The following is a 27,461-nucleotide window of genomic DNA, read 5'->3' as shown; positions in this document are numbered from 1 at the left end:
ATATATAATGCCCTTTTCATCTGAGATGGGAATATTGTTTACAAATGTAATGTTATTCATTCTATCTTTACTTCCAAAATGCTGCACATGCACTTACATGCTGACTCAAAGACCAGGTATAATTTCATCTCATAGTTATTTTCCACTTTGTGCCATATGATAATTAATATTATTGACTTTGTATTTCATATTCTTAAGCCTCAGCTTTAAAAAACTAAATAGTTAGTAAAATGCTATAAACACATTAGAGAAGTACTTCTATAAAATAATTTGTAGTAGGTGGTAAAGCCATTGAGGCTGGAATGGTCATGAACTACATGTCACAGAAAAAAGTGTTAAATGTGCGTGGATGAAAAGTGTAAAAGTTTTTTCATGGGCCTATTCAAGTTACATTGGCTTTCCGTAGCATTGTACTGTCATTCTGTCCACATATGTTCACTGTTTTTAATTTGATTACAGTTTTAGATAAATAAAAAAGAGCAATATGACAGCCTGTAGCTTACTAGAAACCCAACATAATTCAAATGGTCCTTTTCTAAATTAATGTTATAAAAAAAGATAGAGTTATCATTTTAAAAAATGAGAACCATGACTTTGAAGTAGCCACACCATTATTCTTCTTTCATTGAGCATAAATAACTTTCCAAATATTTACATTGCAGTTTTCATTTTATTGTGCATTTGAAGTGGAAATTAATATTTAAACATGAAATTGCTTATCTGGGCAGAGAGGATAGTTTTTGTTCATAAAATAAATAGCATGAGTATTCTAACACTACTGGATTCTCTTTGGAAGTGATTATAAATTTAACAAATTCCATATTCTCTAGTTTACAGTTCTATTTTTTAACATTTATTGATTTTAGCAAGAGAGAAAAGAAGAAAGAGACAGGAACACCAATCCATTCCTCTATGTGCCCTGACCGGGGACCAGACGGACTGGCATTCTCCTGGCTCTGGGATGATGATCTAATCAACTGAGCTATCTCAGTTCTATTTTAAAATGTTTTTTTATTCTTTTATTTTGCATGTCCCCTAGGGCAATGGCTCTTAATTGAGAGCAATTTTGCCCCCAGAAAGCATTTGGCAGTGTTTGCACACATCATGTTATAGCCGTGGCAGGAAGGATGCTACTGGCATGTAATGTGTAGAGACCAGGGATGCTGTTAAACATCCCACAATGCACAAACCAGCCCCCACAATAAAGCAGCATCCATTACCAAGTGTCAACAGGGGCAAGGTTAAAAAATCCTGCCTTTGGGGATATGATTCACTAGATAGTGGCTGAAATTACATGATGTAAATCAAAGAGATAAAGAAAAACTTTATTAAAATATGCATTGAAAACCACTTTAGTTTATTTTGTATCTTTCTTATTAAACCATCTAGATTCCCAGAGTCTTGCCTCCTTATTATTACCCACTGACAAGAAATATGTAACCGCATTATGCATTTCTCCCTGGGAATATAGCACACAGCTATTACTTGGAGGGCTCCATGACCATTACTTAACACTATATGTATACAAGAAATAATAATCTGATAAAAACTTGCACTTCCCAGGAAGTCTCTAGTGCTATCTTTTCTGTATTTCCATAGCATATTTTGCTAAGCTATAAAGGGATTTGTCATTTGTATGATGATCCTGTTCATTCCCCTAACACCAAACACACACACACACACACACACACACACACACACACACACACACACACACACACACACCCTAAGCAGACCATCAAATCACAGTGGAGAGAGAGTATTTTTCATCATTGTATTCTCAATGTGAAATGCCCTTTCTTTTTTCTTGTCCAAGTGACAAACCCCTATGCATTATGTAAGATTTAGAGACTATCTTCCCTAATCCACCAGCTGGACTCTGTCTACTCTATAATTCCTCTACTTTTTATCAAACACTCCCTTGAAACTTTGTTTCCATGTGTGCAGGCTGCTCAACTTTGTGTCATTGGTTTATTGACCTTTTGATTACTAGCCACTATCACAGTCCTTGGCACACTACATGCTTTTAATCTTTTTTCTTATCTCCAGAAGGAATAGGAGATATATAAGGAGAGAAATAAAAAAGTGTTTGTTTGTTTTTTCTTAATGACTAGATGATTAAAAACTGAATTGATGAGTATATGATGAAAACAGTGATTTACTAAGGCATCATATACTGGGGCAAATTTTTTTTGTCACATACCTACACTGTTAGCCTTTATTAGTATTAGAAACTGATATATCGTTAAATTAAGTGTTAAGATTATTTAAATTTTTCATTTCATTACAAATCTACATTTCAGTTTTATTATCATTTTATAAATGGCAAATATAAAGTATTTTTAAATTAATTAATTGATTAATTATATTAAATTTAATAAAGTATCATTGGTTAATAAAATTTTAGAGGTTTCAGGTGCACAATTCCACAATACATCATCAGTATATTGCCTTGTGTGTTCACCACCCCAAGTCAAGTCTCCTTCCATCACCTTCTCCCCCCTCTACCCTCTTCTACCTCCTCTACCCTTTTCCTCTTGCAATTCCCACATTGCTGTCTGTGTCTGTAAATTTTACTTAATCCCTTTACCTTTTTTTTACCAAGTCCTCAATTTTTAATAAAGAATAATATATTATTTTTCTCATACCAGATAAAGCCACAACCCATTTTTCAGAAGTAATCACCTTCACCTATATGTGTTTCCTTCATGTATTTCCTGTGGATTTCACACATGTTCTGCAATACATACTCTTTTTTTTTACATACTTATTTTTTAAAGTAAACTGAGGACTATTTCTATTTCATTTCTGAAAAAAAATTACTAAGATAATAGAGATTTCTGTATATCAGCATATACATACAAAATCATTCATTTTAAGACTGCATAGGGTATCTGTATAGATAGGTAGAGGCATTGATTAGGAAACATTCTTATTAGTGTACTTCCAGACTATTTTTACTATTAAGAATGATACTGCAGTGGGCACTCTTTTATAGGTATCTTTCCATATCCATTTAATAGTACCTATACAGTCTCTACAATAGAGATTGCCCAACAAATCAATATGTTCTTTTTAAAATGTTAATAGATATTGGCAAATTCCCTTTTAAAACAAACTATCAGAATTTACCCTTCTTCTAAGATTTCTTCACATTGACAATTTTGTGATTATTAAATCTGCGTATTTGATAAGAGAACATTGGTATATCCTTCTCCTTTATGGTGTCATAAATTATTACTAAAATTTGAGATTTTGGAAAGGATAATTAATATGTGTTTATTTTTTATGTGACTCTCCTGTGAATGTAATTTCCCCATTTTAATTTGGCTATAGGGCATTCTTTCTTTAAAAAAAAAATCCTTACAGAACCCTCACATACTGTTGGTGGGCTTATAAATTATTGCAGCCAGTATGGAAAATGGTGTGTAAGTATTCCCTAAATAAAAATGAAACTACCTTGACTGACCAGGCAGTGGCGCAGTGGATAGAGTGTCAGACTGGGATGCGGAGGACCCAGGTTTGAGACCCCGAGGTAGCCAGCTTGATGCAGGTTCATCTGGCTTGAGCAAAAAGCTCACCAGCTTGTACCCAAGGTCGCTGGCTTGAGCAAGAGGTCACTCAGAAGGCCCGTGGTCAAGGCACACATGAGAAAGCAATCAGTGAACAACTAAGGTATCACAACAAAAAACTAATGATTGATGCGTCTCATCTCTCTCTGTTCTTGTCTGTCTGTCCCTATCTGTCCCTCTCTCTGACTGTCTCAGTCTCTGTAAAAAAAAAAGAAAAAAAAGTAGAACTACTTTATGATCCAGCAATCTCACTTCCTGAAATTTATTCAGAGCATAGAACACAAATTCAAAAAGATATATGCACACTAATGTTAATTTCAACATTATTTATAATAGTCAAGGAATGGAAACAACCTAAATGCTCATCAACAGATGAATGGATAAAAAAGAGGTGGCACATGCCCTGGTTGGTTGGCTCAGTGGTAGAGCATCAGCCTGGCATGCAGAAGTCCCAGGTTCGATTCCCGGCCAGGGCACACAGGAGAAGCGCCCATCTGCTTCTCCACCCCTCCCCCTCTCCTTCCTCTCTGTCTCTCTCTTCCCCTCCTGCAGCCAAGGCTTCATTGGAGCAAAGTTGGCCCGGATGCTGAGGATGGCTCCATGGCCTCTGCCTCAGGCACTAGAATGGTCCTGGTTGCAACAGAGCAACTCCCCAGATGGGCAGAGCATCGCCCCCTGGTGGGCATGCCGGGTGGATCCCAGTCAGGCGCATGCCACAGTCTGTCTGACTGCCTCCCCGTTTCCAACTTCAGAAAAAAAAATATATATATATAAAAGGTGGCACAAATATACAATGAAATAGTATTCAGTCATAAAAAAAATATAAATCAATATTTGTGGTAACAGGAATGGATCTTGAGAGTATTATTGTAAGTCAGATAAAACAGGTCAAAAACTAAATGTGGAATCTACAACAATAAAGAAACAAGCTAACGAAACAAAACAATAATCCATAGATACAGACAATAGTGGTTACCAGAAGACAATGGGGGTGATTGAGAGGGAGAAATGAATAAAAGAAGTCAAATATATGGAGATGACTGGAAATGAGACTTTTGCTAGTGAGCATGCTATAGTGTATACAAATATCAACTATCATGCTGTTGTCTACCTGAAACATATAAAGTTAGTAACCAAGGACCTCAACAACAAACAAAAGAAAAAAATCTCCTTATGTAATAAAAATAGCCCTCTGCCGGCCATTCATGACAGTTACACATATTTCAGTTTACCTTTCATCATACTAGGCTTAACATTATTATGTCACATATATATTTTCAAATGTATAGTCACTCAAATTTATGGCTTATTTTTATTGATAATTGAATTCATAACTTACATTAAAGTCTTTTATTAGCTTTAGTTTTTTGTTTGTTTGTTTTTTAGTGGTTGTGTTTTTATAAGTACATTTAAAGTTTTTGTTTTTATGGTTTATAAATGGAGTTATTTACCATGGGGATAAACACTCTGTTTCACACAACATCATGAGAACAAACATCTGGTTCTCAATCCAAACTCCACTCCTTAGATCAATTAATGAGGCTCTTTCCACTCCAGAAAGTGGCCCTGGCTTACTCTGTTTGCCTCACTGTCCATACCATCCATGTCAAAAGGTTTTTCAGCTTTTGGTAAATACACTTACCTGGAACTTATCCATTGTCTTCATCTATACTTCATCTAATATATATATTTTGAAGCTGTCAGAGGGATTTTTTTCAGAAGCACATACCTTTGGAATCCTAAAGGGGTTTGATTCTAGAATAAATAAATGGGCCCTGGCTGACTGACTCAGCAGTAGAGCATTGGCTTGGAGTGTGGAGATCCTGGGTTCGATTCCCGGTCAGGGCACACAGGAAAAGCGCCCATCTGCTTCTCTGTCCTTCTCTCCCTCCTTCCTCTCTATCTCTCCCTTCCCTTCCTGCAGCCAAGTTTCCATTGGAGCAAAGTTGGCCCCAGCACTGAGATAGGCTCCATGGTCTCTGCCTCAGGCACTAGAATGGCTCCAGTTTCAACAGAGCAATGGCCCAGATGGGCAGAGCATCGCCCCCTAGTGGGCATGCCGGGGTGGATCCTGGTTGGGCGCATATGGGAGTCTGTCTCTCTGCTTCCCCACTTCTCACTTCAGGAAAATAAAAAAAGATAAAAATAAAATAAATGCCTATTCCCATATTTCCAAGCAATTATGAGGAATTCTTCCCTTTACGGTATTTGGCTATTCCAATATCCCATGTGTTAAACAAAAGTATCATTACCATAACATCAAATCTACTCTGATGGGTCTTAGATAAGACCCCCTAATTCTGAATTATGGATTCTAAAATATCTACTTTTTTGTTGTAATTATTCAATTAGTTGCTTGATATAGATTTCTATTTTGTTTAACAATGTTAAGAAATGGGAACTTAAAAAATAAAGCTCTGCCTAGCTTAGAAATCTTTTCCAGTTGCATTTCTCATAAACATGCAATCTTGGCCACATTACTTAATTCTATGTATCAGTTTTATCCTCTGTAAATCAAGGATCATTTTAACGCCACCCTCATGATGATGCCAGTGTGAAATTACTGCAAATGGCAGGCGATGTCATGGTGAGTGCTCAATAAACATTCTTGTAGCTATTTCAGTGATTATTATCTGTAGTCTCAGATCATGACAAAACAAACTCATTTTTTGTGGCGATTAAATTTCAGATTTTCTGTAAAACTCAAAGTCTGAATTCAAAATGTCCAATCTCCTCTTATCCACTGATCAGAACTTGAATAGATTCAATTGATTCTACAGTTGATGGCAAGCAAGATTTAGGTACCTGACACCACAGGCAAAAAGCAGAATTGTTGTCATAGCAAAAGTAACTAGCATCATAACTATACAGTGAAAGCAGAAAGGAGCTATCGGTTCATGTATTATTAACACATCAAGACACTTAATGAAAAATGACATCACTGTTTCTTATCTGAGGATGAAACCTTTCTCACTCTTCCTTTGGATTCAGTATCAAGTACCAATTCAGATTCAATGTGCCTGCATATATCTGAGACTGAACAAAGGAGCTTAAATAGAAAGTGATTTACTTTCTTAAGAAGGATTTTGGAGCCCTGGCCGGTTGGCTCAGCGGTAGAGCGTCGGCCTAGCGTGCGGAGGACCCGGGTTCGATTCCCGGCCAGGGCACACAGGAGAAGCGCCCATTTGCTTCTCCACCCCTCCGCCACACCTTCCTCTCTGTCTCTCTCTTCCCCTCCCGCAGCCAAGGCTCCATTGGAGCAAAGATGGCCCGGGCGCTGGGGATGGCTCTGTGGCCTCTGCCTCAGGCGCTAGAGTGGCTCTGGTCGCAACATGGTGACGCCCAGGAGGGGCAGAGCATCGCCCCCTGGTGGGCAGAGCGTCGCCCCTGGTGGGCGTGCCGGGTGGATCCCGGTCGGGCGCATGCGGGAGTCTGTCAGACTGTCTCTCCCTGTTTCCAGCTTCAGAAAAATGAAAAAAAAAAAAAAAAGAAAAGAAGGATTTTGGGATGGCCAGGCCAGGGACGGAGCAGCAGTTTGGCCGTAGTACCATTAGTCCAGGCCGTTTTATTCTTCTGCGCCACCTCACTCAGCAAGAGGCCTTGCTCCTGTAGTTGCAAGTGGCAGCTGCATTTCTGTCCCATATTTGCACTGCAGGCAGCAAGAATGGAAAATGGCAGTGGTGACACAGGTGCCAGCTATGTGTTACAATCAGGAAACCTATATCTTTTTTCCACTGGGCTCCACTTCCAACTTACCAGCAAGAAGTTAAGTCACTGGCCATTCCTAGATGAAAGGGAGTGATGGGAGTTGGGCATTTAACTCTGCTTAGTATCACCCGGAACGAAACGGAATTCTCTCAGCAACAAATAAGGGAAGGCTGTAATTAGATAAACTACAGTGTCTGTCTACCTAAAGAGAATAAGCTTAATCCTGTTATCTGGCCTGACCAGGTGGTGGCGCAGTGCGTAGAGCATTGGACTGGGATACAGAGGACCCAGGTTCGAGACCACGAGGTCGCCAGCTTGAGCGTAGGCTCATTTGGTTTGAGCAAAAGCCCACCAGCTTGAACCCAAGGTTACTGGCTCCAGCAAGGGCTCACTCGGTCTGCTGAAGGCCCATGGTCAAGGCACATATGAGAAAGCAATCAATGAACAAGTAAGGTGTTGCAACACGCAACGAAAAACTAATGATTGATGCTTCTCATCTCTCTCCATTCCTGTCTGTCTGTCCCTGTCTATCTCTCTCTCTGACTCACTCACTGTCTATGTAAAAAATAAATAAATAAATCCTGTTATTTGTAACCATATAATGAAATGCCATGTTTTTGCATATATGTGCTATTCAACAGGCTGGCAGAACCCTACCTAACCTAGATAGCAGACACATTGTCTCTCAGGCCTACCTCATTCTACTCAAATTATCCCGTACCTCTGGTCTCATCCCCTGAAAGCCCTTACATGGAGGTTGGCAAACTATTCTGCAAAGGCAACACAGGAAGAATGTTAGGCCTTGCGGGTCAGTCTTTATTGCAACTACTCAAGTCTCCCAGAGCAGTACTCAAACGACCACAGGCAAGATTTAAGTCAATGGCTAGAACCATGTTCCAGAGAAACTCCATTTACAAAACTAAACAGCAAGCTGGATTCGTTTCCTCACCACTGTTTACTGGTCCCTCCTCTATAATATGACTAAATTTTTATTTCTAAAATTAGAGTCAATTTATATATTGCCTATTCTTAAGTATTCAATGTAAAGTGAGCTTCTCTTTTGATTTTCATATCACCTTCTATACATTCATATCACAACGTGCATTATATGCAATTATGATTTAGTGCATTTGTTTTCCAGAATAATGAGTGTACACACACACTCTAATTTCCAAAAGTCAGCCTGTGGCTTGCCATTCTCTTTCAATACAATCATGCCCAGGCCCACAGTAGTACAGACACTTACAATCCGCTCTCTTCTGTTCTTTTTTTCTACTATTTTAGTAATTAAATAATTCTCCTTCAACCACACTCGTCTCAGTAAAAGAACGTGGGAATACTGGCTGTTTTCTATTTCTATCTTCCTATCAAGCCTTAGATAAGGATTTTGAAATATCCTGACTTACTCCTATGTCTGCAGACTACAGCCTTTCCTGCAATAATTCTTTTACACTGCATGAGTCTTAGGCTGCATTCGTTAGCATCTTAAATGTACCCATTCAGATTTAACTCTGTTCACGCACACACATACACTCACACTCACACATATATCAGAGTGCATTGCTGATAACATTTTTCCATCCTTGTCCTTCTTTTTTTTTTTTTTTTTTTTTTTTTTTCCATTTTTCTGAAGCTGGAAACAGGGAGAGACAGTCAGACAGACTCCCGCATACGCCCGACCGGGATCCACCCGGCACGCCCACCAGGGGCGACGCTATGCCCACCAGGGGGCGATGCTCTGCCCATCCTGGGTGTCGCCATGTTGCGACCAGAGCCACTCTAGCGCCTGAGGCAGAGGCCACAGAGCCATCCCCAGCGCCCGGGCCATCTTTGCTCCAATGGAGCCTTGGCTGCGGGAGGGGAAGAGAGAGACAGAGAGGAAAGCGCGGCGGAGGGGTGGAGAAGCAAATGGGCGCTTCTCCTGTGTGCCCTGGCCGGGAATCGAACCCGGGTCCTCCTCACGCTTGGCCGACGCTCTACCGCTGAGCCAACCGGCCAGGGCCTTGTCCTTTTTCTTGACTCTCTGATCTCTCTTCTGTTCATTTCAACCGTACAGCTCACAAAAATTAAGTGATATTTCAAAATGAATATGAAATGATAAAAAAGAAGCATTTAATTTGTTTTTATTAAACAAGTCAAGGAAAGTTATTCAAATATGCAAATGAGATGCAAACCCAACTTTTATTTCATTGGTGAAAATGCACAGTCTACAAAAGGCTGAAAGCACTGGAGTTATTTGCATGTTCCTTGATCCCCTAATTTTTGTGAGCAGTGTATTTGCAAATTCAACTATTTTCTCAAATATTTAGTTAGATAAGAAACTTATCTAGAAAATTATATACTTTCTGGATCACTCTTCAAATATTTTTCACCCTGACAGATGAATTATGTTTTCATACAACCTTTAAATGATACTCAACTGTCAACCAGAGTCCAGTATTTCAAGTGATAAATATGATGATCTCAATATATTGTCTTTCTTAGTAGGAAATTTTTAAAAATGTAAAAATTTATAAAAATTTCTCTTTTATTTAGGGTTTAGAATCTTTGCCAAGATTTACTGAAGTTTGATTCTTATTTTATTAACCCCTTCTTGGAACTTATAACAATCTATTAAACTTGTAATATTAGTATATTCTTCACTTTAAGGAAATATTGTTCCTTCTTCATTTGCTCTATTCTGATCTCTAGGAACATATGTTAATCACACAACAGGTCTAATGAACATATTTTCTAAGTCTCATCTTTTCCCACAATTTCCATATTTTTTTAGTTTTGCCATCTGATTTTTTCCAACTCTTTTTCATCTGATATGTTCTCAAGTTGCAGAATAATAATTTGTGTCCTATAGTGAGCATTCATGACTTAATTCATATCCTAATTTTTTGTTGTTTACTTACAGAAATTGTGGCTTTGACTTACAGAAATTTCTTTGCAATGTCCTTAAAATATTAGTTCTCTTATTCTCTACTTCTCAATGCACTGTCTTTCTTAGTGGTACCTACTCTGCTTAGTTTTCTGTCTATTGCCCTATGGCTATGTTTGCCTTTCTGACTTTGTGTCCCTTGGGGGTCTTATGTAACCCCTATATGGCCTTCCCAGTGGGATTCTCACAAGTCATAAAGTTCTTCGCTTTTGTTTGAGAAAAGGGGGCTGGTAGATGGGCTCTCATTCCCTGACATGGCAAGAGGAGGAAGTCTGTTTACGTTTTCCACACAAACTCTCACTTGCTAAAGTTAAGAGTGTTGAACCTTTTAGTTTCCTCTCAGTTTTCTGTAGAGACAAATGAGCCTGAGTAACTTCTGGGCCTCTCCCAGGCTCTCTAAGCCTAGCCCCTGTTCACTGATTTTTTCTGGTCTATTGGAGCCCATTTGGCAAATTCTTTTTTCTCCGCCACTCTGGAAAAGAAGGAGATCTTTGTTTCTCTTTCCAACCTGCATCTCTAATAGTGTTAGAAGTTATCTGGCTAGCTCAAAAAAAAACATTAAAATGGGCTGAAGTTGGACAGAGAAGAAACTATAGCTTATCATCAAAAAACCCTATGTATATGAGATATGTCTAGTAATTATGCTATATATGTTAAACTTTTACAGTGCAATATGTCAAGTATACCTCAATGAAACTTAAAATATCTTTCTAAATTTAAAAAAAACCTCTATGCATATATTGAATACACAGTGACTTGATTGATGATTATAATAACCTTAATTTAAAATAATCTTATATATGCAGTAAACTTGAGGTAAGCATAGCTATCTACAACTTGTCCATTGTTTTTATCCATACTGTGTCTAACGTACATATTTTGGCAATAATCTTTACTCATATAATATAGTCTAATTATAAGTGTTAAGTGTCAGAAATAGTAAAAAATTATTATAATACCTGAACTTTAATTATATTCAGGAAATTAACTATATGAGATAAAAATAAAATAAAATAGCTAGATCACAGATATTTTTGAGTGGTGAGGAAAAGTCAGACCCTCAGGGTGACTGGAGACCTGGAAAAAAATATATATATATGGTATGTGAATTTAGAAAAATTACTCAACTACTGTATGCTAGTTGGCACATTTTAAAAATGGTATCCAAAATACTTCACAGGTTTGTTGTATATTTAAAAATATATAATGTATGTAAGTATTTAGAAGTATATGTAAAGTTTTATTCATTAATGTAGCCATTATCTGTATTAATGTTATTATAATTGGATCATAAACTACAAACTTAAAAGACAGAGCAGAAGACCGCCAAAATTATGTTGCCTTTTCATGTCTCAAATTGTCACTTTAAATGTGCTGGTATGTTCTTGACAATACACTAGAAAAATGTACTTAGTCAAAAATAAATAACAGTTAATCAAAAATTGCAAGTCTTTTCCAAATTATGATTGTGTTTCCTTGAGATCAAATTAGTAATTACACTTACATATTTAGAAATTAATTTTAATAAATATTATAATATCTAGAACTAATAAATTTAATGCTTTTAGTCACAGAAAGGTATTAAAATATTTTGAAACTTTTTTAAATTTCTATACACACATACACACAAATGAAAATCGGTATTCAAAACATGATTTTTGGAACCTCAAAAATATACTAAGTTGAAGTATAAAAATGATTTTTCTTACCCATATCTGACATTTCAGGCACAGTAACGATATATGGGCCATCTGTGAACTTTGGAGCATTGTCATTGATGTCTTGCACTTTGATGATGAACTCAGACTCTGGTTCAAGAGGCTTATTTGTCCGTCTGTCAATAGCCTGGGCATGAAGCACATAGTGGGTCTTCTGCTCTCTGTCTAGGCTTTTTGTTGAGTGGATGTCACCTGTGGTGTCATCAATGATAAATATGGTCCCAGCACCTTCTCCCGTAAGGATGTACTTGACAGACCCATCACCTTTGTCAGAATTGGAGTGCAGCTATAAAACAAATATAGAATAATTTAACATGCAGTTATATGCCAACTCTACACAGTATTTTCTGAAAACCACCTATCAATAATTAGTTTGATTATGACTTTTATTCGGTGCCTTGTGAGTTACTATAACCATTTATTTTTCTGACATTTTGCTCCACTTACTATTAATATGGGTATTTTTAATATAATCTGTAAAAGACATCCACTTATTAATTTAAGATAATTTAAAATACTTATAAAAAAACCCACAATAACCCTTGCTATTATTTTACTAAATAAACATTTTACTACCTATATAGAATAGAATGGGAAAAGAAATTACTAGTAAGTCACTGAGAGAAATACTGTTTCCATACTTGTAGAAAAAAATGTGCTATTTGTATTTGTTTGGAATTCTATTTTAAACTTAAAATTAAAAAAATATGGTGAGAAATTGAGATTAAATCTTATAAGAAATTGGCACAAGTGCATATTTGTCATAGACATTAATTTTTAATTAAAACATTTCTAGATTAATTGTCTAGATTTGAATTATAAAACACTCATGTGGAATATTTTCTTTCTTTAAAGCATATGAAAATTTAACTCAAAATTGAAATAGTAGTAAAGATTTAATAAATAAGTTAGCCCTGATTTTTAATTAAATGAGATACACTAGTAAATATTACTTATTAAAATTAAAATGATTAAATATTCTTTGAACAGTTATTAACCAGAAAAATAAAATTTCAGTAGAGGTGATTATCAATAAGAATTATATATAACATTAAGACAATATTCACTTACATTTTGTCATTTGTACATCAGTAAATGCTTTTAAATTGAGGTTAGTTCATACTTAATTTTCTACTAAACTTATAACATCAAAACTCAGTTAAATATTTCCATGAATGTCACTGCTATATGTCTAGTTAGTATCAAGTGTAGTATTTTCTCAAATCATGACTATATATTTGTAGAACTGTTTTCCCAAAAGATCTGAACAGTTCTCCTTTATATGAAACCTTTTTGGTCACATAAGCCCTACTTCTTACCTTTTGCTCATTTCTGACACTTGAAAGATTGAAAAAATATGATCTGTTCACATAGCACTTTGGTTTCTTGCCATAGTTAACTAAAAATTTTCAAGGTTTACTTTAAAGTTTCTGAACTCTTAGAAAAAAAATTTAAAGATAAAATATAGAAAAATACAATACAACATAAAGAAAGCAATATTTTTTTAAAATAATGAAGTCAATTGAAATATAAGTCATAGGATATCAGGAATAAAGTTACTTCTTTTTGAAAACAAGACATTAACAGTGACAAAACTCTGATGAGACTCACTCAGGAAGATTGAACAAATTAAATCATTTCCTAACTGCTTTTGGAGGGCTCTTATAAAAAGAAGTAAAAATTCCTTGGCAAAAAATGAAAAACATAGTTTTCAAAGATTCACACTTCATTAGTAAATTAACTACTAAGAGAAGAATACAGAATGAATTGAGTGAAGAGAGTTATATGCATGTATAAAAATGTATTTGTTTCTTTCTGTCTCTTGACATCATTTTAGCACCTAGAAGAAAAAATGAATCATTTTATCCATAGGCAGCCTGTTTCATATTCTCTATCTCTGCATCAATTCATGAATATGGCAGAGTAAAACAACAAATTCTTTGAACAAATGTTTTTAGAACCTTTTCTGACACATTCTTATTATTAAATTAATAAGAGGTCAGATAGCCATATTAGCTATTGTTATACTACATATAAATTATAAATATGTATAATGTAAAAATAACTAATTAAATGCTTTATGGAAAAAGTGGTAAGTCTTTTAAGAACTATTATCAGAAAGACATAACAGTTGTTACAGTTGACTCATGTTCAGTATATATTTGCATACTTCTCTATGTTTTTAATGAAGTTAACCTGATATGATTTAACTTGGGATTAAGAGTTCATATAATAAATATATATTTATTTTTTAAAAAGAAAGGGCTTATCTATGTAGACCAGCAACAGAAGTAACAAAATAAATAGCAAATTTGTCATTTTATAACATCTATTAAATAGATTATAGGCTCTATGCTTTACATAAATATAGTAATTCTTATAAGAAAAATATTCCAATAATTTTATTGTTTTAGATTTTTTTAAGACTTGGATTTGTTTCCATATTCATAAAGATTTTAGAATTAAATAAACCACTTAGTTTAAATGTTTCAGAAGTTATGTCTAATATAAAAATATATATGCAATAAAATTAGTGAATTGCAATTTAGAAGTATTTATATTGTTGTCTAACATAGTAAAAGTTACATTAAAATATTATAAAATATTTAGATCATATTAGTTGTTGAAAATATTCAGTTTAGCCTGACCAGGCGGTGGCACAGTGGATAGAGCATCGGACTGGGATGCAGAGGACCCAGGTTCGAGATCCAGAGGTTGGCAGCTTGAGCGTGGGCTCATCTGGTTTGAGCCGAGTACACCAGCTTGGACCCAAGGTCACTATCCCTCTCTCTTCTCTGAAAAAAAAAATTATCTAAAAATCATTTAAGTGATTATTTAAACACTTAAACTGAATATTTTCTTTTCTTTATTTATTTATTTATTTATTTATTTTTTACAGAGACAGAGAGAGAGAGTCAGAGAGAGGGGTAGATAAGGACAGACAGCAGACAGGAACAGAGAGAGATGAGAAGCATCAATCATCAGATTTTCGTCGCAACACCTTAGTTGTTCATTGATTGCTTTCTCATATGTGCCTTGACTGTGGGCCTTCAGCAGACAGAGTAACCTCTTGCTCGAGCCAGCGACCTTGGGTCCAAGCTGGTGAGCCTTGCACAAACTAGATGAGCCCACGCTCAAGCTGTCCACCTCGGGGTCTCAAACCTGGGTCCACCGCATCCCAGTCCGACACTCTATCCACTGTGCCACAGCCTGGTCGGCTAGATGAATATTTTATTAATGGACTCTTTAAACTCTCAGTTGGTCTGGTGGAATCCTGAAATGATTAGTTTTATGTAACACCAACGAAAGACATTTAGTCAGTTAATTAATGGTTTACATGATTAAGATAATATCCATTTGTGAAGCAACATGTGATGCATTCTTAGGATTACTTCATTTCTACCACAACGGTTCTCAAATATTTAGGTCTTTCAGCAATATACAGTCTGCATCAAAGGTGAAACGTGAGAGAAACTTGGCTGTATTGTCTTGTTTGGCTTTTAAGTGGGCTTTATGGTCCTGGAAAAACATATATTTTTTATTAGATTTTGTCAGGTAAGAAATGATGAATGAATGAATGAGCAAGTAATAAAAGTAATATGACAGATAAAAATCGTAAAAAATGGAGAAAAGTTCTTGAATGTAGATAATCAGGTAATACAGATAATTGGACAGAAGTGTGTATACCTTTGAGCTGGTGAGCAATGAGACATAAAATGAAAAGGATTGGAAATAGAGCATGTGACATAGAATTACTCTGGCTATACACATGGTACTGATTTAATAACCAGGAAAATATTACATTGTAAGTTTAACTAGCTTCCATATCATTTGAAAGATTTTCATTATTTTTATATTGAATTATATAAAAATATTTGAAATGTAAAGTTGATTTTAGTCAAATATAATGAATGCTTTTTAGCAGACAGGTTAGAAGATTTACTGAGACAGCAGTAGCAGTGTCTTATCATAACACAGAGTGGTGGGAACAATGGTGACAACAATTCCAGTACAATGCGGACTTTTCCTGGATGTGGACTTTTCCTGAACTCCTGCTCCTTGTGACAGCTCCTAACAGACTGAACTGGGGTTGGGTTGCATTTTTCAGGGATTTGGCATGGTATTGGGGCCAACTTGGACTTGGTGAACATGTTAAGGACACTGCTCTTTTATGGATTCTTGCTGTATTGGCCAAGAGTTTGCTTAAAGCCTTTAAGCACTGTATATATATAAAAAAAGAATAGAAGACTAGATAAAGAATATGTGGCACATATACACCATGATATACTATTCAGCCATAAAAAATGATGACATTGGATCATTTACAACAAAATGGTGGGATCTTAATAACATTATACAGAGTGAAATAAGTAAATCAGAAAAAAACAAGAACTGCAGGATTCCATACATTGGTGGGACATAAAAAAGAGACTAAGAGACATAGACAAGAGTGTGGTGGTTACAGGGGGGCAGGGGGTGGGAAGGAAGGAGAGGGGGAGAGGGAGGGAGAGGGGCACAAAGAAAACTAGATAGAAGGTGACAGAGGAAAATCTGACTTTCGGTGATGGGTATGCAACAGAATTGAATGACAAGATAACCTGGACATGTTTTCTTTGCATATATGTACACTGATTTATTGATGTCACCCCATTAAAATAAAAATATATTTATTAAAAAAAAAAACTCTTGTGCTTCTAAGCATACTTTCAATAAAGTGAAGAGAAAATTCAGAGTGGGAGAAAATATTCATAAACCATATGAGTCTGCTATCTAGAATTTATAAATATACTTAAAATCTAACAATAAAATCATAGTCCCATTGAGAATGGACAAAAAATATAAATTCACACTTTTCAAAAGAAGATATATTAATAACCAATTAAGTACACGGAAAGGTGATCAACAACATCATTAATCTTTAGAAAAATGTAAATTAAAACCACAAGCTACCACATGTACAAGAATGGCTAAAATTTAAAAAAATGAAAAATCAAGTGAATTTCAACAAAGTTTCTAATGTAATTTAATAATTTAGTGTAATTAAATGAGGATACGGTTTTCAAAAATTCTAGGGAAAAAAGTTGACAAGTTTCCAAAATTCCAATAGCAGAACAACATAAGCTAGAAAAACTACTCGGATACAAAATTGTCCTTTTATGTAAAAAACAAAACCAAACAAACAAACAAAACAAACAATGAATGATGCAGTCTTTAGGGAAAAAAAAAAGGTAAGTCCAGAGGGTGAAATAAGAATGATTTTTTTAGGTCTTGTAAACTAATCAAGAAATTTGTACTATTTCACTGACTAAAATTCAAAATTTCTGTGGATCAATGTGACTACCTTATATCTCAAATTTTATCTTTTTGAGTATATATTGGCTTTTTTTTTTGTATTTTTCTGAAGTTGGAAACGGGAAGGCAGACAGACTTCCGCATGCACTCGACCAGGATCCACCCAGTATGTCCACCAGGGGGCGATGCTCTACCCATCTGGGACGTCACTCTGTTGCAACCAGAGCCATTCTAGTGCCTGAGGCAGAGGCCATAGAGCCATCCCCAGCGCCCGGGCTAACTTTGCTCCAATGGAGCCTTGGCTGCGGGAGGGGAAGAGAGAGACAGAGAGGAAGGAGGGGGGAGGGGTGGAGAAGCAGATGGGCGCTTCTCCTGTGTGCCCTGGCCAGGAATCGAACCTGGGACTCCTGCATGCCAGGCTGACACTCCACCACTGAGCCAACCGGCCCGGGCCTATATTGGCTTTTTTATGTCTATCCTACTGTGTGTGCATCGTGGGTAAATAACACATCTTTGTGGTTTCATAGAACTACAGACCTTGAATTAAACAATGAGATTCTGTAGTTTGAGCTAACACTATAATAGGATGGTAACTTGTGGGGACTCTATGTGCTGATGAGTGTATTTGATGGTAGGAATACAAATCATTGAGGTATCAGAGGGAAGAATTGGTAGGTAGTGTTTGGAATTATCCATAATGATCACCATCTCCTACTATTTATACACATATATACTATAATTCCCACTCCTTAGGTCAGGGTTGGATACAGTAACTCTAATTAAATAAAAGGGATGGATTGTCATTTTGAAAACTGGTTAAAAAAAGATGGCTTTAGTCATGTTTATTTGCTCTTGTCATCTACAAATCTTTGTTGCACTCTTTCTTCCTGGAACCCTGAGGGAAGCAAGCTGACATGTGTGAGAACCTCTCTGGAAAAACTCACATGGCAAGGAACTGATGTTTTCAGCTGAGAGCCAGCATAGACCTGAGGCTTGCTAATAGGCATGTGAGTGATTCGGGGTTTCTGAACAATTCAGACTGAAGATGATTGCATCCCCAGCAGACAACTTAATCATAATCTTAACGTAAACTCTGATCAGAGAAACCCAGCAAAGCCATGTCTGAATTCCAGAGTCACAGAAACGATGAGTTAATGAATATTTGTTTTGTTAAGTCACTGTTTGGGGAATAATCAATCCACCAGTGATACATTAGGAGGTTTCTCAAAACTATACTAAATGAAATAAGCCAAACACACAGAAAAAAAACCACATATATATTTTTTGGTCCCATTCATATAAATGTACAGACCAGAAAAGCTAAGCTATACTTAGAGTAATCAGAATCAGGGGTGCAAGTAATTGACTACAACGTTTTCATTATCTTAATCAGAATGGTTTATAGATTTTTCAAATGTCTTCAACATATGCACTTATTAAATGCCAAATATAGGCCATGTAAAGTGTGCCTCATTTTTAGTGTTAATAATTATGACTATGAAGCATCAAAGTACAATGCAATGACTGCTATACAGAAACTATTGGTATAGTACCCCTACCATTGAGCTTACAATCTATAAACTACAGAAAGACCACTGTAAGTGTACCATAAAATTTCTTTGATTGGCTATTTTGGTTAACAAGTGAGACAAAGTAACCTATCATTTCAGGTACAATGTTAATAAGGCTTTGAACAGGATCTAAAACATGAAAAGCATGTTTTACTTGTGCTCAGCCAAGATATTTTTTCCAGTTATATTAGGATTAGTTAAAAAAAAAAAAAAAAAAAAAAAAAGAACACTTAAATATTCAGAAAAACTGAATTATTCAAAATTGTCCTTTAGGGCTTAGAAGTTTAGATTTGAAGGTAAAACATATATCATCATATAACTTGGGAGAAAAGGAAATATTCAGATTCTTTTCCATTCTGTATTCTTTGTAGAACCCACTTAGATAATCTTTAAGATGTCCTTTCCAAACATTATAAAATTAGGGTCCTACAATGAATCAATGAGGAGTAAACTTTGGAGTAATAGAACCTGATCATCACTCTTTTTGATTAAAAAAGAACCAAACTATATTTATTTTGAGCTTACAATGTCCCCCTCAAATGTCCAGGTCCTAGTCTGTAGAACCTAGTCATTTATTTTACATGGATATTGCTGGTATAAAGTACATGAAGGGAAAACAATTATGGATTATCCTATTTTGCCCAATGTAACCACAGTGTTCTTATAAGACAGAAACGGAGACAGGAGGGTCAGAGAAAAGTAATAGAAGCAGAGGGATGGCAGGTGGGGGAGGAAAGGAGACTGAGAGGATTTGATTGCTTTGATTTGAAGGTTTTTTGCAACTTCCCTTAAAGATGGAAGAATTACCTACGACCAAGAAAAGCAGGCAGCTCCTAGAAGCCAGGAAAAAAACCATATTCTATCCTAGAGCCTCCAAAAGGAATGCAGCCATGTGGACACCTTGATTTTAGGACTTGTGCACTCCAGAAGTGTAAGACAATGAAACTGTGCTATTTAAACCACTGAGTGTTTGATCATTTGTTATAGCAGCAGCAGGAAATTGATATAATTGCATATATGATATATCCTGCTAAAATATTAATGTATGGTTTCTTAATTCTGTGAGATAGATGTTATTATTACCACCATGTATTTTAATTAAACATGCTGAATCTTGTTTCTAGTTAATTTTATCAAGGTTGAAAAACTACTAAGTAATAGAAGTTGGATTTGAACCTAAGTTTAATTTCAGAACCTGGACTCAAACTTTAGCCAGATTGTGTTATTACATATATACAAACATAGTTATTGTAAAGTTTAACTCTGCAAAACTATACATACATTTTCATATCCTCTGCAAATGTAATACATTAAATCACCGAACTTGTCTAAGATTAAACATTAACTATATTTCACCTTTTAAATGTCAGTAATTGAAGGTTGATAATTCATTATACAATACTCTTGTATCTTTCTGATATACATGTTCATAAGTTTGTATAATTTATATAGATATCATCTATATACATCATCATAGGATATAAATAACTAATTCTGGTGTCTGTTTAATATTTTAGCAATGCTATATTAAACATTAACTAAGCACCAACTAGCTTGAACAGCTAATAAAGATCAAGTAATATAAGGTAAGCCAAATTCAAGGACAAAAAATGACATTCATGCTTCCGCCATAGAGCATACAGAACAAAATCAGGTCAGGGTAAGGTAGTGAGGGCTTAGGTCCTTGAGTGGCATGTCAAGGAGTTTAAGATGCTCATTGAAAAAGGAAAAAAACAAAACAAAACATGTGCTATTATGTTGACCTTGAAAAGGAGGTGGAGAGAGAGAGAGAGAGAGAGAGAGAGAGAGAGAGAGAAAATGAGAGAAATAGATCTGAACTGTAGAAATATAAAGCAATGTGGAATTTAATTTAGAAGGGGCAAAGTGGTAGAAAACCTTACAAAAAGCTACATCAAAAAATAAAAAGGTTTGACATGCAATACAGGGACATGTGAGAAAAACAATAACTAAGCATTATATTCAGAAGTTAGCAATATATTTCAAGACAAGTTAGAAGAATAAGTAGAGACAAAGATAACAACTTTTTTGGTATCCTAGGAGCTGGGAAGAAAATTATGTCCTCTACTTGTTAAATGTTGATGGTTCCAAGTTTTTAGAAGTGCTCTTGATTAACAACCATCTACAAAACCCTTTAGATTTAAGTTAGTATCCTTTATTTTCTGATGTCCCATTTATTTATCTACCCACTGCATAGAGCCACTTATGAGTTAATAGATAGCTCATACCTCATGTTTCCCCAACTGTTGTTATATATTCTACTGTTTTAAAACCTTCACTTACATCTTAATGCTTTCTTTTTAACATTTAAGGAAACACCAGATAAAGATGTGTACATTCACACATATATTAAAAAGATACGTAGGAGGAAAATGAAGAAAGTACTTTCTGGAGTTTTGTAGAACCCTTTCTCTAGACAACAAGATCTAGGGTATCAATCACTTAGAGATACCTCTGATTGTCAAGAATTCCTCTAAAACAACATGAGTTTGGAATGGTACGGAGGTGATGAGAAACTAAAGCAAAACAAACAAACAAACAAAAATACCTGCATATCAGAGTCCAGCAGCTAGGGCTTAAAATTTTAGGAGCCTTTACAAGAATATCTGGGTGTCCAGGTAACATCCAGAAGCCAGGTGGCAGATGCTGGGAGCCAGGGCAGAAGCAGCTGTGAATGGGAGAAACCAGTCTCCAGAAGGAGCAAGGAGTCAGACTAGAATAACAGGTGGAGTCCCCTGATGACCAGCCTGTGAAGATGAAGATGCTTGAAATAGTTACTACACTGTCTCTTTGCCAGGACTCAGTATAGAGAGTTGAGTTGAAGCACTCCAGGGAGACGGACTTGCCCTGTCAGTTACTAATTGGTGATAGATGCACAGGCTCCATTGAAGAAAGTTTCACCAATGGGGATCACAAGAATTCTACCCATAAAAGCGAAGTATGTCCTTAAACGACAACCAAAAAATGAAATGCATTAAAAGGTTGGCCATCACAAATGAGAATCAAAGTTGAGAAACAACTGATTTTTGAGGATCAAGAACTGCAGATATACAGATTGCAGAAAAGTTATACTGCATGCAAAATGACTAGAAAAATAAAAGATGCAATTATAAAAATGCATGAGTAACAAGAAACCATTAAAATGAACAAATATTTGAAAAAATAACACCTGAAAATAAAATATAACAAAAACAAAACTTTTAGTGGGTGAATTAAACAGTGAATTAAACAGAGTAGAGGAAATAAAAATTAATTAAAAGGTAAGGGTATAATGAATCCTATCAAAGTAAAGTGGGAAGTAAAGCAAGTTTTCTTTTCCACTTTTTTCCTTTTTTTAAAAATTTTTGTTATTAAGTGAAGAAGAGGACACAGAGACATACTCCTGCATGCGCCCCATCCGGGATCCACCCAGCAAGCCTCCTACCAGGGGATGCACTGCCCATCTGGAGCCGATGCTCCATTGCTCAGCAACTCAGCTCTTTTAGCATCTGAGTGAGGCCACGGAGCCATTCTCAGTGCCCAAGGCCAACTTGTTCCAATCAAGCCATGCTGCAGGAGGAGAAGAGAAAGAGAGAGAGAGAGAGAAAGGAGAAGAAGGTAGAGAAGCAGATGGGCGCTTCTCCTGTGTACCCTGACCAAGAATCGAACCCAGGACTTCCACATGCCAGGACGATGCTCTACCGCTGACCAGGGCGTCTTTTCTACTTCCTAAATGTATCCTTCTGGCAGTCAATACTGGGACAGCATTATGTGTCAGATTCTAGGAGACTTATTACATGTGCAAAGGAGGAGGAGTCATAGGCTAGAGTAGGAATTGAAAAAGATGCAAAGCATTGGTAAATGTTTATTTTTTATTTATTTAAATACCCTGTTGGCACTTGATACTGAAGAGAAAAAGAAAAAAGATGAGGGAGAGAAAGAGAAATGAATGGAAAGGAGAGGGAAAAGAAGGAGAGGGCAAAAATTCATGCACAGACCATTAATAACACTATGGTCAAATTAAAAAGGAAGAAAAATAAGTAATAAATAGTGTCATATATTGACAGTGGCATATTTTAGAATATGAGTTGATGTACAATAATTGAGTTATATTTATATAAAACAAGCCTACAGACTTTTCTCTTACATAACAATGAAAAGCTGTTATTTTCTTGATTGAGTGATACCATATTAAAATATGACTGTATGTGTGGGGTTTTGGACAATGATATCTTTCTAATATTGAATAATGTAAATATCTGAGTTTCCATTTTATCATTTGAAAAGGGTAAATAATAACTCATACGTTAGATACCCATGGAGATAAATAGTTATGAGATGCCAATAAATCATATATCATAATGCTCAGAAACAACAAAAACAAGCACTTCTAACATAGATGATATTAACAAAATATTATATAACACTTAAGTATTCACATGTTTTTATCAGTGTTGAAAAATAAAATGCAAATGTAAAAGAAAAAGCAGTTTAACATGAATAGCTGTGTTGTTTTTTCTCTTTCTACACAATGCATATTAAAGGTGATACACGTTCACAGCTAAAAAGAAATGCAATTTGGGTGGATTAGCCATTATAAAAAGAGTTTAAGTGCACAGCTATGCCAGGAGAGATAATGTCTAAGTAACCTGAGACAAAAATTGGAAGAGTCACATGGGCTGGCTTGGACTTTTATGTGCTAATCCAGAGCATCAGTATATAAGATGAATATGCAGGCATTATGCTTAAAAGACATATTAGGGTCTAAACTATTGACACTATTAAAGGTTAATTAGAATAAAATAGTATTGAGATGAAAGTTATCTTCCTCTTTGATTAAGGAAATATGCAAATATTGAATCATTACATTGTATACCTAAAATTAATATGATGTTATAGGACAATTATATGGCAATAAAAATGATTAAATGTCCAAGAAATATATCTATTAAATAAATATATATAATAAAACTAGTGTTCTGTTTTTTGTTTTCTTTTTAAGTAATCACAACAACAAAATGGTAAGAAAAATCCGTCAGGCCCCAGCTTGCTCTCCATGATCTACTTTTATGACTGTTTTAGACTAACCCTGGCTGGGTTGCTCAATGGATAATGTATCTTCACTGTGCATTGAGGTCTCAGGCTCAGTGCCCAAATAGGGTACATAGAAGGAGCAATCATGAGTACACAGCCTAATGAAACAGCTAAGTGAAACAAGTTGATGCTTCTTTCTCCCTCTCTCTCTTCCTCTCTCTTGCTTCCTCTTTCTCTCTTTCTCTCTCCCTCCTTTCTCCTTTCCTCTTTCTCTTGTTCTCAAATCAATGAAAAAATTTTAAAGTCAATTAAGATAATATAGACGTCAGTGAAGAAAGCTAAAACTAATTTAAAAGAACTTTTATTCTTTCTAAATTGAGATGGCCCTGTTGTGTTGACACTGATATAAACATGTCAAAAGGACAAAAAATGTTTTTTGTTTTTTTTTAATTTTTATTTATTTATTTATTCATTTTAGGGGGGAGAGAGAGAAAGAGAGAGAGAGAGAGAGAGAGAGAGAGAGAGAGAGAGAGAGAAGGGGGAGGAGCAGGAAGCATCAACTCCCATATGTGCCTTGACCAGGCAAGCCAGGGTTTTGAACCGGCAACCTCAGTGTTTCCAGGTTGACGCTTTATCCACTGCGCCACCACAGGTCAGGCAAAAAATGTTTTATTAATTTTAGAGAGATAGGAAAAGAGAGAGAGGCAAGGAAACATTAATTTGTTGTTCCATTTACCAATGCATTCATTGATTGTTCTTGTATGTGCCCTGCCTGTGAGTGAAACCACAACCGTGGCATGTCCAGACAACGCTCACTAATTGAACTACCCAGCCAAGGCATGGACAAACTTCTTATGTGCTGAGTGCTTTTTGGAGTCCCTCATTTTGCTATAAAATACATTTGTTCACTTTGTATTTGATTTTAGCAAAATAGAGTAACTGCTTCACCTACATTTTTAAAAGCAAATCTATTAAAATAAAAGTAATATTTTCTGGTTTGACCTGTATATCTCCAATCAGTTTTTACAAATACATGGACTCTAACCTTAAAAATGGACAAATAAAATAAGCTTTAATGAAACAAAAGTAAGGGGAAGAAGATAGCATACTATAGGATCCTGCCAGTTCTAAAATAACCTCCTCAATTCTTCAGATACCATGTATTTGAGTCTAACTCCCCTATGTCCTCACTGCAAATCACACAGTCACTTGGCATGTCACTTATTCCTACACTGCACATTAGATATTATAATAGAAAAAAATTCCAATATACATATTGTCAAAAATTGAAATAAAACCTTATTTAATGAGCTATAATTTAAAATTTGTTGATGCAATAAATTTAATATTTTTTATCATTTTTTATTAAATTTAATACAGTGACATTGATAAATCAGGGTACATATGTTGAGCCACCTATGACAAACCCACAGCCAACATCATACTAAATTTAATATTTTTAAAAGATTAAAGAAATATATATAAAAAAACTACTGTACTTTTAAGAAAATATCTTGTGTGTCTTCTAAAAGGATACAATAAACCATTGTTTTATTACAGTTGAAAATCAGAACGACTTATTACATACAAAGTCCTGGTATCAACAACTTTCATACATATCATTAACATTTAATCATGAAAATATTTTCATTCTGTGACATTGTATATTAGCACTAACTTATATTTCATCAGAATTCTTGGACAGTAAACCTTTTGCTCTTTGTGTCACTGCTTTAAAGTGGTTTTACACAAATGACTGAATGACGCCACACCTGCAGCAGGACAATGTCTCCAAGAGTGAAGTGAAGTTAGGAGAGGGGAGTCAGTGTCAAATGAAGATTAAATCAGGGTAAGCCAAGCTTGAGACTAACACCAGGTAACAGAAGAAAAAATGAAAATCTTGTGTGTCTTCTAAAAGGATACAATAAACCATTGTTTTATTACAGTTGAAAATCAGAATGACTTATTACATACAAAGTCCTGGTATCAACATAAAAAAAAAAAAATCTAGGTCATGCAACCTAAAAAAAAAAAAATCTAGTGAAAAAAGAGAAAGAAGAGAAACAGAATGTGAAATAGCAAAAATCTCAAAAGTTGAAGGTTTAAAGTAACAGAAATTAAATCAATTTAAAGACACCTGTAACAAATGTCCAATAAATAGCAATAACTTCTATTAAAATATTTTCAAAAATCTATATAAAATTATTATTTCAAAAGTTAAGTCAGATAAGCGATATTTATTTTTATTGGATAAAGCACTCATTAATATTTACAAGTTTATGGAATCTCAATCTTTCTCTTCCTTGTTTAATGTCTGCCACGCATTGCCTGCAGTTACTAATGCACATGAAATACCCTGTTAGATCATGCTCACAATCAGGTATGGAGTAAGCAGTAGGAAAAATTAGCCTCTATTATATTCAAATCTTTGAATATATGATGTTACTCTGTTGCTGTAACTAAGCAACTGCAGCTGAGGTTGGAATTTGTTTACTTTGTAAATACATAGATACATTTTTTCAAGAAGCCATAATTGAGATGATGAGATAATAAGAAAGAATTCATTCTTGCAAAAGATTTGGTAATATTTGTGTCAGTTAATCCATTTATATCATTACATCAGTAATAATATAATGATTTTAATTCATATTAAAATAAAATTTTAAGTCCAAGTGATTAATGAAAAAGATAGCTATGTAAATATATATAACTAGTTGAATGTGTTTTTAAAATATTCTGAGGATAGTTCTTACATTTGACTGTGAAAAGGATGTTGCTAATTTACCTTAATTTATATCCATTTGAATGAACACTTATCTCCATTTATGCTATCCATTTCCCATGGGGCATTGGTTTTAGGAAAATAAACTTCTTATCAGATTATATATCAGTGCTTTGTCATTGATAAAAGGTTGCTGTCCAAACTCAAATGACATAAAATATATAATTTTGTATAATAAAATATCAAAACTACAGTAGGGTTAATAAAGGATCATGTACCCTCTTTAAAATAATGACTCTAACTTCCAATATATTTTAGTCTCAATCTGAAATAGTAACTTACTGTTAATGAAGAAATGTGAACTCTTTGTAACTGAGTTTAAAATATGTATTTATTTCTCATCGTTTACGTCTTGTTTCTCAGTTTTAGCCACTTTTTGCCTGCTTAGCTAATGATATGGACTACTTAAGAGTGCTAATACATCTACAGTCAAAGGTAGAATACTCACTTTTGGGGCCACCTATATATGAACTATACCTGTCATTTTCTCCACTATTCTGGGTTCTGAGTGAGTTCAAGCATCTGAGGAAGCAGTCTGCATGACTCTAATAGTTCTTTCTCCCTAATTGTAATAAGGTGATTCCTTTTAAAAATATTAATTTCTCATGGTTCTGAAGCCAGAACACATCTGCAAATGCTGACTTTTCCATTTGTTGACTGTATGATCCTGGGTAAGTTTTTTAAACTCACTGGGTTTCAGTTATTTTATCTGTAAAGTAAAAATAATAATACTACTTCTTGTAAAAATGTTGGATATAAATTGATTTATACAAAATGTTTAAAATAATGCCTAGCATTAATAATTACTAAATATTGGACATCATAATTATAGTGATTATTTATAATAATATATTTATAATT

The 27,461-nt window shown here is 35.1% G+C and overlaps 1 protein-coding gene across 3 annotated transcripts in view; it reads right to left on the bottom strand.

Moving 5' to 3' along the window:
* CDH18 (cadherin 18) overlaps positions 1-27,461 on the bottom strand; it is a 706,139-nt gene that overhangs the window by 233,644 nt on the left and 445,034 nt on the right. For all 3 annotated transcript variants that reach the window (XM_066374093.1, XM_066374085.1, XM_066374101.1), the window contains exon 3: positions 11,916-12,210. In XM_066374093.1, the coding sequence (XP_066230190.1) occupies positions 11,916-12,210 (295 nt within the window). The remainder of the gene's footprint in view (positions 1-11,915; positions 12,211-27,461) is intronic.

Source organism: Saccopteryx leptura, chromosome 1 (assembly GCF_036850995.1).
Source record: "Saccopteryx leptura isolate mSacLep1 chromosome 1, mSacLep1_pri_phased_curated, whole genome shotgun sequence".
NCBI lineage: Eukaryota > Metazoa > Chordata > Mammalia > Chiroptera > Emballonuridae > Saccopteryx > Saccopteryx leptura.
Note: the sequence above shows the minus strand (reverse complement) of the source record. Positions and strands in the feature narration are given on the sequence as shown.